This window comes from Eutrigla gurnardus (assembly GCF_963514095.1).
Source record: "Eutrigla gurnardus genome assembly, chromosome: 19".
NCBI classification, from domain to species: Eukaryota; Metazoa; Chordata; class Actinopteri; order Perciformes; family Triglidae; genus Eutrigla; species Eutrigla gurnardus.
This window is the reverse complement of record NC_139930.1, coordinates 18807039-18823415: the sequence shown is the minus strand read 5'-3', so window position 1 is coordinate 18823415 and position 16377 is coordinate 18807039. Positions and strand designations below refer to the sequence as shown.

Genomic DNA, 16377 nt, shown 5'->3' with positions numbered 1-16377 from the left:
GTTAGTTCGGAGATGGACAACTTACACAAGGTGACCTGACTCTGTCTAATTCCTGGCATAGCTCTGCCTGACTTTAGCCTGATCCCATTCATTTCAGTGAGAGCTGCTCACCCAGAAGTTACTCCTGCTCCTGTTTGCCAAGGTCTCATGCAAATTACTGTCTGTGGCTGAGCCATGAATGGCACAAAAATAACATTTAATATTCCATTGCAAAAGCCATTTCTTTTATCTAATGCCACATCGAAGAACCATCAGCAGAAAAGGAAATTTCACAAAGTCTCAGCACAACGAGGACAGAAGAATGCTTAAAGGCTAAATCTGGTGTTTGTCAACATGGATCTTTTCCTCATGTTTGTGTGTCTAAGTGACTTATCGGGACTACAATTTTTTGATACGAGTGCAGGATTTAGTGAGAAGCGATCACTAACCATGCAGGCTCAGTCCTTTTCCAACCAACAGTTACCCTTTAAATTGGGCGAAAGGCTAAAAACGCCGACACAATCCGCTGTTTTGTAACAAAAGCACCCGGACAAGCCATCGTTAAAAGTGTGGCTCTAGTTTCTCTTTGCCTGCGAGTGCTGAGGTATGTCATGCTGAAATGGAGCAATAATTGCAGGGAGGGATTATTTGAATCGACTCGTCGGCCGCCTTCTCGCTACAGTGCTTTTTGTTCCACCGCGGCGAACAACAACAGCCTTTTTTATTTATTTATTTTAAATGCATCCATCAACAGAGCCGAGCTCCGAAAAGGTCGTCTGTAACACCTGCTGGATATCTGTGCTTGTGAGCAGACTGCAGGTCACTTTTATAATGGCTCTCTGCAGATGAAGGGGTGTTTTAGTAGCGTGGGTCATCGCAAGCATCACACAGTGGAGGTCGGAGGTCAGCACTTCTTTGAGACATGTTCGTCACGGCAGCATTAGGGTTCTCGGCTGTGTGTGTGTGACTTTCATCATAACTTATTTGACGCTCCTCTTCACACCACGTTGCTATGGATGTTCTTCCGTGTTCCTCCTTCTGGTTATTGATGATGCCACACTTCACACAAGTCCTCTTTGTTCTTGTTGTTGATGCAATATTTCTCCAAACATACGATTCATAATTAAACTGTTTTTTTAAATACACTTAAATAATTGAGATTCATGTCTCAAACTGAAATATGAGACATATGAGATCAGATTTCTTTGCACACGGACCTTATTAGTGATAAACGAATGAATGTATTAAAGGTGAAATAAACTGTATATGGGATTAAGAGCATTTCATGTAGCAGCTAACAAGAAATGAAGCTCTGCACTCGCACATACGGAAGTTACAGCTGTGTGCGTGGAAACGTAGACCCCACCCTCCAGGTTCATAACCAGTAAAATTATTCCCCATAGTAACTTTAAAGTGAAACTGAAGTTAGAGCCTCTGTACTGTCGGAATGCCCCAATGAATCTAAAAGAATTGAAAAAGACATATTTATTTTCACCTTGACTTTAATCATAATACATTTTGCATGTATATTTCATGGTTTTGTACCACCGTGAGTAAACACTGGAGCGAATGAATATATAAGGTTGGAAATTGAGAGCAAAGAACAATCAAAGTGCCTGGAAAGACTTTCAGAGTACCTGCATGGAAGTTTGGTTTGATTGGCTGAGTTTCTTTTTTAGAACGCAGTCATTTCTTTGTTTCTGTCTTTTATTGTGTATTTGTCTTACTCTCTCTCTCTCCAGTCCAGTTTCTGTTGCGTTATGGAAAACACAGAACATATCTCCGAACTCTGGATGCTTGTATTGTCATCTGTAATGTTTGCTTAATGAATGATTGCGGCCTTGTTTGCAAAAGGCGATGTTTGAACAGCCAACGTGACATTCCCGGAATCGGAAGACAAACAAGGTTTCCCACGAATGCAGAGAGAGACAATAAGGAGGAATTCAGAGATTCACTGCACGTTCAGCTTCTCTCATTCTCACTTCTTCTCTATCTTCAGTCGTTCCTCAGACCCATGAAGCACACGGTGTGTGAAACTAGTGATCAAGTTCCATCTAGTGGCCTGAGGAGGTATTGCCAAAATGTTAGATTCATTTAAACTGTAATTTACAACGCTAGTTATTCAAAGTAATCCAAACAAAGCATAATCCCAACGACCATTTACATTTGAATGTCCCTACAGACAAACATGCTTTTTTTTTAATTAAAAAGTGATGTGGTAGACAATCCTCCAAAATAAAAGCTCCAAAGAGTGTGGAAGAATCTACATTTCTAAAGATGCACATAACTGCCAGGAGAGGGCGCTCATGATCAAAACAAAGAGGTTTTTTTTTTATTCCTGCTGAATTGAGGGCACCTGAAGGGGCCACACAAGTGTTTGGATTCATCCTCAATTCAAGTGCTGTTTGCTTAACTGTTGAAATGAAATCAGTTATCAGTCATTACGGCTCAGACCACCAGACAGGGTCTTCAGGTCAGAGGTCAGTGTCCTTTCAGTCCAGGTCCCATGAGACCAGTAAAGAGGATCAGGGAGACACCGAGATAAACGGAGAGAAAGCATTGAGCTGAGAGGTGTGAGGATGTCCGATAAGCCATTATCACTCCTTTTATTTTGGAGGACATCAGTCCTCACTTTCTCAGCGCGGCCGTCCTTCTTTTGTCTGCTTAATCTTTGAGAGCCAAACGTGTTATGCAAGCTGTAGAAACGATACTGGGCCGACACAGACTGATGCGCCGCTAATGTCTGCTTTGTTTTATCCGACGACTCGTCATTTATCAGGAGCTCTCTGGCTCTTTTGTGCACCGTTGGCCCCCGAACGCGGCATTAAACACGGAGACCAGAATAACCACGAGAACTCAGATAAGGAGGCTCTTGGCCATGTGCATTTCTTACATTTTCAAGCAGCGTTGCTGCCATTCTTCTTCTCTACGCTATCTACTCGTAGCCTCTTTGTATCTGTGCCTTTTTGTTGCATTTCCTCAGCCTTTTTTATCTGTCTTGAATTCCTTTCTATATATCTCTGTCTCCTTCTTTCTCTCTCCTTTCTCTCTCTCTGTCTCAGCAGATCCGTTCCTTGTTTTTGCAGGAGAGGCGCTCTGCAGCATGCAAGGTCCATCTTCTGCGGCGCACCATCAGCGTTCCAGTGGAAACCCAGTTCCCAGAATTCCACAGCCAGCTGTCCACCGAGAGCGGTGAGTAGCCCGAGGACGTTCCTCTGCACTAATCAGGACACAAACACTGGAAAATACTCCAAAAAGTATGATTAATAACCTAGAAATCAAATATTTAACACTTGTTGTTGTTTGATGTTACATATAAAACATTCTGTATTATTAACACTCTGGAGCCTGAGGAGAAGTTGGTGTTTTTTTTTATGGTTTTGACTTTTTAAAATCTTCCGTGTCCGAGGCGACCACATATCATCTTAAGTGCACATTTAAGCACTCGTGTGCAAATGCTTGTTCTGTAAAAAAAAGATCAAATGCAACTCAAGAGAAGCACTTCTTTCTGCACCTCGGTGACATAGCGGCCAAACACTCACACATGCATTGCTCACATGCCTGGTCAAGCTTTTTAAAAATGACTGATAGGCTGTCCTTCTACCTTATCGCCACTAGATGGAGATAGAGAGCTTGCTGCTTCTTAGCATTGAGAACATGTTTTGGTTTATATTTTCAAACGAGATGGCAGATGGTGTGTTGAGTTTTCCTTGTTGCTTTTATTGTAGTTTCTTGTGATATAACACCAGTGGGGGAAGGAGGACCCATATATTTTATTTTAGTAAAAGTAGCAGTACTACAGCGTAAAAATAAGAAGTAGAATTTACTTATACATTTTCTTGTATTTTTTTCTTCTTCTAAAAGTCCAGCATTGGTAGAAAAATATACTTAAGGTGCCAAAAGTAAACTTACTCATTGAGCAGAATGGCACATCTCACAAAAATATAATTATTGATTTATCGCAATAATGTCATCACTTTGATGTTGCAGCTGGTAAAGGTGGGGTGATTTTAATGATTTATATACTCCCACATCTAAACATATAATAATAATAATAATAATATTGGTACATATTAGTTGGTTTATATTTGTACTAATAAGCTAAATCTGCAAAGTAACGTATATCTAAAACTGTGAAGTACATGAATATATTTCCAACCAAAATGTAGTAGAAGTAGAAAGTATCATGTAATGAAATACTCAAGTGAAGTACAAGTCCCTTAAAGATTGTACTTGTACAGGACTTGAGCAGATGTACTTAGTACCACTTTGTAGTAGTATTTCTGGAGGCGCGGTTGTGTCCGCGGACGAGAAGATCACACAGAATCCGCCGAGATGAGACACTAGGTGGCTCTGAGGTTTGACATTCATGTAATCGTATCCCACGGTTACTGTTGCTGGGATATCAGCTGGCATGCAACCTAATATAACCCACCTTTTAAATCAGTGTGCACAATGGTTGTTTAGTTGAAGTGCTTTTTTATGATGTCATTACATTATTTTCTTCAGTACAGTACGGAGCATTAAGTTTAGGTTTTATTAAGTGAAGTCATTTCCTGTTGTGAGCTGTTGTTGCCCCCCCCCCCCTATCCCTCCAATCCCCCTGAGGCCGTTTTATTGGACAGCATGCAGATTGTATAATTTCTGGTGAACGTTGTGTAAGCAGGATTTTTTGGTGCATGGTTCTTTGTTACCACGGTGATTTTACTAATGCTTTGTGCTGGGCTCAGAATCTTTCTGCAGACGTATGAACAGTGATTTTTTCCCCCCTACTACCAACTGTGAAGGGAGTCGTTTATTTCAGTGTTAAAGGAATACTTCACCCACAACATGTTCCCACAATAACCCTGAGTGACATGCAGCAAAGGGCCGCGGGGCGGATTCGAACCCCGGGGCTGCTGCTGTGAGAACTCACCCCTCAGTACACGGGGCGCCAGCTCTACCGAGTGCACCCCGTTACTTTGAATTCCTAAAGTAAACTTTGTTTTTCTCGGCTGCCTCGACGGTGAACTAGGGATCAAAAGACAGATTCAAGTCAATTGAATTCATCAAACTTTTCTTTGGCTTTTTTTGATGATCTGTTCACCGTGGAGGAATGTGAGGAAAAACAGTTTTTCTTGACGAAAACAAAAAGTTTTCTTCGAGAGTTCAAGGTAACACGGTGCTGGTGGAAGTATTTATTCACAATAAAATTAAAAGAAAGAAAGAAAGAAAGTACTTGCAAATGTGTTAATAAAACCTTAGTTAATACGATGCTATATATTTAGAAGATTTTCATATATCTGAGGTTATAGGTCTTTTTATTTAAAGGTGCTATTTAAAATCCAAAGCCTATCTTTTGCTTCCACACAACTCTCAACGTGGAAACAGCTGAGCCGGCTGCTCGCAGCTAACAGCGCAAACAACGGCAACAGTGCTCATGAAGTGAAGTGAGTAACGGTGTTAACCTAATTCCGCTCTACTTTACATAGGAAGTATTTGCTTGCTGCTGTATTAAAGCTCTGAATATGATCATAGAGAACGTGTTGAGTGATGTCATCGCCATGTTTTACTTAATTGCATTTGCATCCCAAAGACCAGTTTTCTTCTTTCTTGCACTTTGTATCTTTCTATCGCATTTATCTTCCAGTCGAGGTCGCATTGTTGTCGAGAGTACGCTGAGGGTCGGATGATGAAACGAGCAGAGACGTCCTTCTCTCTCGTTGCCATACGTTATGGCAGTTACCCAGAATTCTTTGACTCGAAAACACAAGGGCACATTTTTGCTGCAATTGTTCAGCGCTGAATGGCACGCACGTTTTGTAGCGGGTGATGTCATTGGTGAGAGTATTGCATGGAGGCGCATCGCTGCACTGGGTTCTGTGACTGGATTGTTGTTTGTCTGAGAAGAGACGGAGGCTAAAAGAATACACAGGCTGCCAGCGAGTTCACTAATTGCAGGGTACCTTCGCTACTCTGCCAGTGACTTTCTGAAACTTTTTCCGTGCCGATGATGGAAGATAATTTCTGCGCTGCTGATTCAGATGATTCAGCCACACTTTTCCACGCGTTATTACGGTCGTGGTTATTATGTCAGCCGTCTAAACATCATGTCAAATACTAGCTGTCAAATTTACATTTCACAAATGAATCACACTTCATGACACTTTCCGTCAGCTGCATATATGCTGCAGATTAAGTCAATATTTTTAGAATCTTTCATTTTGTTATACAAGCACCAAATTTGGCATGCATAATGCCTAGGGACTACTTTTTTTTTTAGAAAAGCCCAGTAGCAACCTGAAAATCTCTTTTTCAAGATGGCCGTTGCATCAAATGTAAAAAAGTTGTTTTCTGTGTAGAACTTCAATGGCTGCATATATTTTAATGATCTAGGCATCAACTTTTTCCATCTCAAATTCAATGGTGCCAATAGGTCAATATTTCATTTTTTTATTTATTTATTTTTTTGCATGGCTACCGGGTAGGCTTTGACCGGTTTTAAAAACGTTCAAACCGGTCTGATATTAAGCCAAACACCGGAACGGACCGGTTTACCGACCTTTACCACTAGGTGTCACACTTGCCAGAGCAGCCCCTCTCGACTGAAACATAAAAATATGTTGCGACCGCACTGTTTATAAAAAATTTTAAAATGTGATGCCATCAGCATAGGTTGCTTATGTTTTTAATTTTCCTGAACGCGTCGTAAGGAGAAATGCTGGTTCAACCAGTTTGCATAAATCAAACCGGTTTTACACCGAACCGGACCGGTAAAACGGGAAATCGGCCCAACTCCACTACAGGGCTCTTTGGAGAAAGTAGGTCCAGAAGAACATTTTGCATTTTGAACAGAATGTTTGTAATGTGTCTAACCTTTTTTAAAGTTGTAGATGTGTGCCCACCTCACGCTAGCAAACACTTTCACGCTCTTACGTTTCGCTCAATATTTCCTCGGCCCCACCTGCTCTTGTCCTCGTGTGACACATCGGCTCCAAATAAGCATGATGAATAAATTCTACAGCAAGATGAATAGGAATCCGCAGCAAATCACAGAGCGCTCTCATCTCGTCTCATCCTTCTGACTGAATGGCGAGCGGCTGCCTCCCTCTATTCTTTTGAACTCTTGGAGGTTTTGGCACAAACATGGTAAAGACGGAGAGGAGCGCTGTTATGCCGCTCCCATCTGAACAGCGAAACTTAATTTTACTGAGGTGAACGTTTTTTTTTGCGTTTTCTGTATTTTTGCTTTTTGGAGAAAGTTCTCCCCTCTTGGTTCTTTAAAGAGGCTAGGGCATATGCTGCCCTATTTTCCTTCTTTTCTTTTTTTTTTTTTTTTTTACTTTCTCCATAAATATTTTCACTGAAGCTGCACCACTTTAGATGGGATTAAATAGAACTGGATAACTGACCGAAGGCTGTTGAATGATTTGTACTATGCCTCGTAGCTGAAATGCTGCCTCGCGTGTATTTTTAAGCATCTTAACATTCCCTGTGATGTTTAATTTAACAAAGTCCTGCTCGCCGCCGTCTCTCTCTGCTCACAGTTTATCATTACAATTAGCTCTCGTTAGCCAGAATACTGTTTGTTGACTTTGTGCCAGTCGCTTTCCTGTCAGCACACCAAGAAAAATAGATATCGTTTTTAGATTTATATAATATCATTTATCAGTAGGTGCCATTCATTTCAGCTGCTATTTATGCACATTTGCAATTTGCATGTAAGAAAATCTGCTTGCGGAAAATACAGAACAATGGAAACAGATTTAGTGAATAAATGGTGATGTACTGAAGAGATGAACAATAAGCAGATTAAAACGGTCGCCTCATTGCTTCCCACATGCCGATGTTACCTCCTCACATTAATATGTGAAATGCCATATTTCCATAGACTTACATTGTTTTTCACCCTTTCAGATTCAAATCGCACTCTTAATTTCGTCATCTTGTTGCACCCTCTTTGTGTACAGTGGCTTTTCCGATTTTTTGCGCCACCTGCAGCATTCATTCGCATAATAATCAGTAACCTGTGATAGTTGAGAAAATAGTTGGTCATGTTTGGTAGCTGAAAGGACAGAAGAGGGACATCAGCAGCATGATCGGCTGATAATCTGACAGTATAAGTCTGTATAGATGCTGTGGTTGCTCTTATTTTTGAGGATGAGATGTACAACTGCTTGTAAAATAATTCCTTTCAATCGATTAACCATCCATCCATCCATTTTCTACCGCTTATCCTGTATTCAGGGTCGCGGGGGGGCTGGAGCCGATCCCAGCTGTCATTGGGCGAAGGCAGGGTACACCCTGGACAGGTCGCCAGTCTATCACAGGGCCAACATGTAGAGACAAACAACCATTATCGATTAACCAGCAGCAGAAAATTAATTGGCAACGTATCTGATAAACGATAAATCCTTTCAGTCAAAAATCCCAAACATAGTCTGTGTCCAGCATCTGAAATTCTATCATTTTTGGACTACATATGTTTGGATTTGGGGGGTTTGATAGATAGATTTTCCACTATATTTGACATTTCATACACGGAACAATTGATTTTGAACCATTGTCAGCAGCTCCACTGTTCAGTTTCCGCACGAGCCGTCAATTAATGTCGACAAAAGCGGGCGTGTGCGGAATGGAAATGAAAGTAGGGAACCGTGGAGAGCCTGGTCAGAGTCCAGCCGCTGTCAATATCCATAATACATAACATATCCATATATCTATACACATACACACGTCTCTAACTTCTCCTTACAATGTTGAGGCTTTCCAAACTCATGTTTCTAAGTTCTCCTTTATGATGAGGAAAAAACATGCTGAGGGTGTAAAATCAGATCAAAGTGGAAGCATTCAGCACCGCCACAACCTTCTCCACCCATCTCTCTCTCTCTCTCTCCCTCTCTCTCTCCCCACCACAATGTGGAAACTGCTCCCTGCTCTCTCTCTCTCTCCTCCCATTCTGTGCTCTGTTATACTCTCTCTCTCTCCACACTCTCCAGAGAGGGACTCAGTCAGACAGATGTAAGGCAGCAGTGGAAGCCTTGAGCAGAGCTGGCAGGCTGCAGGGGCCCAGACCGGAGCCAGCAGCTCTGACCGGAGAGAGACCAGCGGAGGGGCTGAGGCCGCGGCGGCGCCGCCGCGAAGCAGCAAAACAGTAGTTGCGGTCGCAGCAGTTTTTTTTAACAAGTAGCCGCAGTTCAGTTGCGGGGAGAGCCGGGCCGACGTTTCGCCTCCAGGACACATGGGTGTGTGTTGACCCACTGTGAAGTTAACATGGAGCCTGACACCAGCGCTCATCCGGAGGCGCAGCATGGTGAGTGAGATTTTTTGAAGCAGAGGGACATTGGAAACGATGAGGGTGGGAGAAAAGTTTAACAAGGGAGCCGGATCACATGGTCCTCCCCCCCCCCCTCCGCTAGCTCGCCACTATGACTAGACTCTCCATTTGAAAGCTGTTGACTGGGGCCTCTGTGGTCAGATGAATAGGACTTCAGTCTCTTGTGTTGGGGAAGGTTGCTACATGACAATGTGATGAAATGGACCACTTTTGCCTGCGTGACCTTTTTAACGTCGCTGTAAAGTTTTGCCGGTGGATCGGAAAGTTCAGGATCTTCCATTGAGTGATGTTTCGGAGGCTCTTAACGGCGGCGTGTATGCGAGGGCCGTGGGTGTATCCGTTCCTGCTCAAAAGCAGCGTGATAATTTGATGGAAATGTGAGTCTGTATGTGTGTAATGGTTACACCGTGTGGGTGTTTGTGCACAAAAGAATGAAAGTGGGAGAGAGAGAGAGAGAGAGAGAGGGTGAGTTATGTACACAAATAAATCCAGGGGGATCTCGACTGCACTGTAGGCCAGTGAGAGTGCTCACTCTTTCTCTTCCCCCTCATTTTCCGCTGCCTCATTTTTATTTTATTTTTTTTCTCTCACTCCAAATGTGGAGGAGCCTAAACTAGATGGTTAATAAAAGGCATACATTTCTTCTTTTTTTTTTATTATAAACTGGGCCAGAGAAAGCGACGGTGTTTTGTCTTCATGGCCGACGGGGAGGACTCTGCTGCTGCTGCTGCTGCTGCTGCTGCTGCTGATGATGAAGAATGTGGTTTGCAGAATGAGTCAACAGAGAACATATTTCCAAGAGACTGAAAGTTTGTCTCCGCCAGCGCTCTAAAGCCACATTGCTTTATGCGCTGGGCCGTCTGCCACGGCGGAGAAGGCGAGACGGCAGAGAAAAAGGGGAAAGAACGCCGCTTTTTTTTTAATATCCTCCTCCTGAGACTTTCGACTTCTGCTAACAATCTAGTCCAAATAAGAGCGTGGTCTACATGGTGAGGTTTCCCCCCAAAACATTAAACGCCAAGCGATGGACCGGCGTCTCCTCTCGACCAATCGGCCGGCTTCTCTCCACGCACGCCGCCTCAGAAGATTCCTCTTCAAGGTTCAATATAAATAGAAGCAGAAAGGGCAATTATCTGATATGTCATCCCATTACATTCTCACTCCGGGCGAAGCCTCGGGACGGGTTCACACTTCCTCACTCTCGCTCACACGTGTGTGCACACAGACGTTAGATATCCACGAGCATCGCTGTGCATTTTCATATGCAAACCCGTTTTTTTTTTCCTGTTGCATGTAAAGCAGATGGCGATCACTATAGTAACGCTGGAACTGCGTCTAGACACTTCCTCTTTCCGTCGACAGAAAACAGATGGTTGCTGATGCTAGTCCTCTCCTACTGTGCAGTACTTTTCTGTGATGTAGTAATAGTGTATATATGTGTATATATAGCGTAGCGGTGTTGCTACCAGACAGACTAATAGGAAAGCGGCCGCTTGAATGACTCAAACAATAGTCAGACATGTGAACTCAGTCCGCGTCTGTAGTTTTACGAGTCTGGAGTTGTGGTACACCAGTGCACCCAGCAGTCGGCTCAGAATCCCACTACAAGTAGTCACTTTAAAGGCAGCCATGCAAATGTGTCTACTAGCTTATAGGGACACACAGAGAGGAGGGAAAGTCCTGATCCATGGCCTTCAATGACGTCGTCCTCGTTGAGAAAGATGCATTTTATTATTTTGTATCTGTGTGTTTTGTACAGACGTTTTATTGGACTGGGTTTAAACCAGCTGCCATGCCTTCCCTTTTCCCCATATAGCATTTTTTTGGTGGAAAAACAGTGGGGCTTTTTCCCCTCATTTTTCCATTTAGGTGAATTAGGGTTTGTGACTACACTTCTAAAATTCCCAGATTTGATCCAGATGAAAGTGCGGTTTTGTGGGTGAACGCGCTGCAGGGCTTTTGTCTTAAAGAATGCTCAGCTTTTAATAAAAGATTTATTCTGTCTTGTGTTGTCATGTGTTTAAATCCTAGCCGGGGCTGGGTGGTACAGGGGGTGTAAATTTAGGAACGGGGGTGCCGTCAGCTTATAAATTTTAATCTACTTTTAAGAGCGGAAACGCACTCTTGGTCAAGATGAGTTCATTCTGTTGTACACAAGACTTTTTTTTCTCTTCCCTCTGTGAGGTTGCAGCCTTGTCTAAAGGGTTCGGGGAGTGATAAAAACATGGCGTTTTCCAGCTGGAAACATGTTCGTGTAGAGGCTGATGTGGGTGTGTTTCTTCTTCTTGTATCTTGGAATCCATATTTTATACCGTTTTGGTCGTCCCACATCTTCTATTTCAGGGTTTCAGGGACTTGACGTTTGGGATTAGAATGGCCACAACGTGGGCCGATCACCGTGAGTGACCCCGTTCACATGCAATTTGATTCAATGCTGATATCAAAACGGTTATTTTTGCAGTTTCAAAGCTGCAATAACATTTTTTTTATGCCACTTGGGAGCAGCAACACGTATTGAACGAAACACAAAGTAGTTAAACTTGACCTTTATTTTAAGTCACATATTGGACTTCTACATTTGACCAATCCTAATCATTTAGGATCCTTTGGGGGTGCTGTTCAACCCCCGCTAGGTTCGGTGTCTCACTGAAGGACCATGTGACATTCAACATCATGAGTCCGGTGATGGCGTCGCCAACCTTGAAGCTACGTTTCTGGCCGAATGTGGGTCCTTTTTTCACTTCCTTTTAGCTCTGTTTTTGGTCTCCACCAACTCCTGAGGACACTTTCGCTGCCAAATGCATATATGTTCACCAGTAGTTTACATTGATTCTTTTTTTAGAAACAGCTGCCTGCTGCAGCCAAAAATAACGCTACAAAAGCGGTGAGAAAAACCCAAACTGTAAAATTGTTGGGCCACAGAGCCAAACGATCGCTGCAAAGCTCTGCAAAGCCGAGGGGAACGGCGGAGTCAGGTGATAATTCTCTACTCTAGCATTACTGGGAGCACTTAGAATAACTGTGAATACAAAAAGGCATGCTTCTATTCATGCTCCTGCAGAGGTCAAGGCCAGTGGCATCGGCTTAGTTGGGCTGCAGAAGAATGTCTGTGGCTGGCTGCGTATTGTGATACAGGCTTTTCTTAACCAAACCGGCTCTGATGACTTCTGATTCGTGCTTTAGAGGCTATTTCTATAAGAAACCCAGTGTCATCGGGGTATGCTAACGATTTCAGCCAAGTCCAACTCTATGTAACATTAAGGTGGAGAAATGATTTAGAAACGCACGACAGCAGCTTAATATAGAACACATACGTTCTTTTTTTTACCATGGATTTGGTGCTTTAGTGCTTACATGTTTGCATGAAAACGGTTCTCCTTTAGAGGCGGATCGCTTGCAATATGATTTTTGCCTGCATTCCTATATTTACCTTTATCTGACTAATAGTTGATAATATAATACAAAATCACACCACACAAGAGGATTGCTGTGTGTACGACACACAATTCTCGAAGTTGAAAAAGAAACAGCTGGATGCTCGCTGGTCTATGTTTGGTTGATGGTTAGAGCTGCATATATTTACTACAAACTCCCCTAGGTGGTCCTGGTATAGGAGGTCAAGGACACAGCAGTGTTGACACTGCACCGCATATTTGGATGGATTTGTATCCCCGACCCGACCCCTGTCCAAATGTGGCCGAGGAACAATCAGGGTCTTCATTCATTCCCAGTGCATTATGGGATGCTTGAACTCCTCGATTTTGAGGCCGTCAGTGATCCGTGATATTTGTTCTGCAACTTAAAAGCCCTTGACTAGTAATGCTGGAACTATTCAGGGAGCTTTTGCCATATAATGCCAGGAACTCAAACCATTCCCACCAGTGGTGCGAGACCACTGTGTGTGTGTGTGTGTGTGTGTGTGTGTGTCTGTGTGTGTGTGTGTGTGTGTGTGTGCGCAGACAAAACACGTAAAAATACCCTAATGAGTGTGAAGTCATGGTGTCGTTCTTTGTCATTTTACCATTGTGTTGTCTTAAATAGAAGTCGTAAAGGAGATGATTGCGTCCAGAGTGACAATCTGCTGAGTGTGAAGTTCTGTGTTTGTGTGCCGTAGTACGTAATTTGTCTGTTTATGGTACGCGGCCACAACAAATGGAAAATGAAACTTGCTTAACCCATCGCTCTTGAGCTCGCACTTTTTAGGCAGTCGAGGTTTTTAGCCGTAAATGTCTGAATCTCCATCCCGAATCCTAAAAGTGAAACTACAACAAGTACTTGTTTGAAATCTGGATTAGGGGTGGGGTACTACTAGAATCATCATTCTGGTGTTATTGTATGCTTCAAAGGGTTAAATCGTGCATCTGAATAATAAAAAAATAATAATAATAAAATAATAATAAAAGTTTATGTTACCGGCCCATTAAAAATTGCTTCCTCTCATCCAAATGGAGGTAAAGTTTTCGGGCTCTATAACAAGGCCATTACTCACTCCAGTACTCTCACGCATACTTCCTGACCAGCTCTATTTTGGATTTACACAGTAGTAAAAAAAAAATAGTAAACCCTAAAAGTTCAAGAGCATCTCTTCACGTTTTCACAATAAAACTGCCAAAGTGGATTAAATTGAGGGGGAGGGGGAAAAAAGTGAAGTCTAATTCAGCGTTTAGACACTGAAATATGGAGCTGCTTTTTATTTTATTACACTGCAGGTGACGGTGAGAAAACAGGGCAGATTACTAACGCACTGCTGCGAAGGTCCACGCAGGAGATGACACATGAAAAGTTAATCAAACTCTGCAAACTAGTCTGGGCGATGGCGGATATAAATAACGGCGTAAGAGCAGAGCTAAGCAGTAACCTCCGAGGAGCTGACTCGCGGCCAGCAGCAACAGTGGCACGACTCCATTTGGCCCCATTTGTCAGAAAGCCTCCCTGATGGGAGACTGTCAGTCAACAGCACTGGTGAGGGTGGGGGGGGGGGATTAGTATGCACAAATGTAAATCGAGCCTTTTGCCGTGCTTACTGTGTGCATGGTGCATTCGTGTCCGTGGTACGTTTGCACTCCGACTGTGAGATGTGTGTTGAAGTCGAGGGGGCAGAAACTGAGCCAAGCACAGTTGTGAGCTTGTTACACGCTGTAAATCTTATGCAAATGCTGAGCAAAGAGTACCGGCGAGGGCGAGGAGTGCTGAGGGAACGGACCGTGGAAAGGCAGTTTTGAAAATATTGACTAATGTGAAAGGAAAAAAGAGAGCACGAATCCTTCTTTTTTCTCTCCTGGGAGATTCTAATCAAAGGAGGATCAGGAGAGAAAGTGATCTTAATCAGTGTTGTGTTTATCCTTCCTCATTGTTTACGTTACCCAGTTACAGATCTGCGTTGATCCGCTGGAGTATTTATTTCACTGCCAACACACAATTTGATAAAACTTCCAGAAGTTTAATTTCACAAATTATACACAAGTATACAAGTACAAGTATATATATATATATATTTTTATATATATATATATAAAAATATATACACACAAATATTTAGAGGTTTTTTTTTGCACTCAACAGAGCATGGAATTACACGTGGAGGCAGATGATTAGGATCCTGCAGTTACACTTCGACTGTTTCCTGTGTTTGCCAGCTCTCTTGTCACACTGTCACTTTGCCTTCTGCTTACAGCTGCTTCACCGCTCCGTCTTTTCTTCATCCATCCTGTATTTCCAGTCGGGTTCTCCATCTCCGCTGTCATCCTCTTAACTCCGTCTCAGCAGCGACACTAGTGCCGTTTTCCCCGAGGGGAGATCCGCATGGAAAAAAACCTCCATCCTCGCTGTGGATTTTACTGCCAAGAATCTGACTTTCACACACACACACAAACATGAATAAACACGAGGTTTGACGCATATTGTTAACTTCTTCACACCTTCTCGGATAGAAACACACACATGTCGAGTCAGGAAAATAAACAAGGGGTTGAGGGATTAGTGAGACAGAATGGGAGACAAACGGAGGGAGATAAAAGGAGGGGAGGTCCGAGGAGTCTATAGGAGTGGACTTCACTGCTTTACTTTTTTGGTCTTTTGTGTAACTCAATAGCCCGCATACCAAAGTACTCTCTCATGATATCACTTCGGCCTTCGGGTTTCTGTCTCTGCCAGGTTTTTCTTTCACTCCCTGTTTTTTTTTTTTCATCCTCACGATTGTTTGCTGAAGGTGGAATTAGGCTTTAGCCAAACTTTGGCCTAAACAAGCATTGTAGTCTTACTGGCTTAACCTCAATCTGCTCTAAACCCACCAGGCCGCCGCATGCTAATGTTGCCAGTGTGCAGCACTAGTACAGTGTGAGTAATGAGCTATATAACTGTACGGATATACTAGAATCAGGAGCCAATGTGGTGGTTAACTGTTACCAAATAGAAGCACGTGGCACTGCTGGACGTTTAAAGGCAGGGATTCAACTTTAAGGCGGACTACAACAATATAACTGAAGGTAAACAAACAAACAAACGAGCACAATGTTCAGATAGAACTTGGTGGTTTGTTCATATTCACCCGTTTTCATTGGGGTTTTAAGGTTATTCAGTTTCACTTTTTCACAATTTCAAAATTAAAATAGAAACAAAGTGGATCAAGCAACTTACAGCATATACGTTTCATACAAATTCCCATCAATGATTATTCATTTTTCAGCACTTTTAACTGGCATAGAAAGTGGTTGATTTTCAGCAACAACAACAAAAAAAACACACTGGAGAAAAAAAGCCTAAAAAAAAACTGTTTTGGAAATTTGCAAATGATCAAGCCAAGCCAAAAAAAAAAAAAATAGGACTAAGGAAGGCATGCCAAAACGTGTCAAATAACTCTCATCACCAAGCTTTGGTGCACACAAAACAAAGACGGCTCTCAACAAGATGTTTAACAGAGAGTTTTATAGCCGAATGCCTCCGAAGCAAAGAACATGTGAAAGTAATGGATCGACATATTTATCCCGCCGTCACTGATGTCACAGCCTGGAACAATCTGTATGATTTCATGTTTACTGGGTTTGGTTTTTGAAAGCCGGGACTCGGAGGAAACATGGCGCTGT

General features: G+C 42.7%; 1 protein-coding gene across 5 annotated transcripts in view; it reads left to right on the top strand.

The window, feature by feature from the left end:
• The first annotated feature begins 3060 nt into the window (after positions 1-3060).
• dab2ipb (DAB2 interacting protein b) overlaps positions 3061-16377 on the top strand; it is a 114547-nt gene continuing 101230 nt past the window's right edge. For 2 of the 5 annotated variants that reach the window (XM_084035169.1, XM_084035166.1), the window contains exon 1: positions 3061-3171. Coding sequence is in view for 2 of the 5 variants with exons in the window: in XM_084035173.1 (XP_083891299.1) it covers positions 9232-9271 (40 nt within the window). In the remaining 3 variants the exon portion in view is untranslated. Of the gene's footprint in view, positions 3172-9134; positions 9272-16377 lie in introns of those variants that run through there. The other 3 variants (XM_084035173.1, XM_084035172.1, XM_084035174.1) reach the window with 2 other exon arrangements.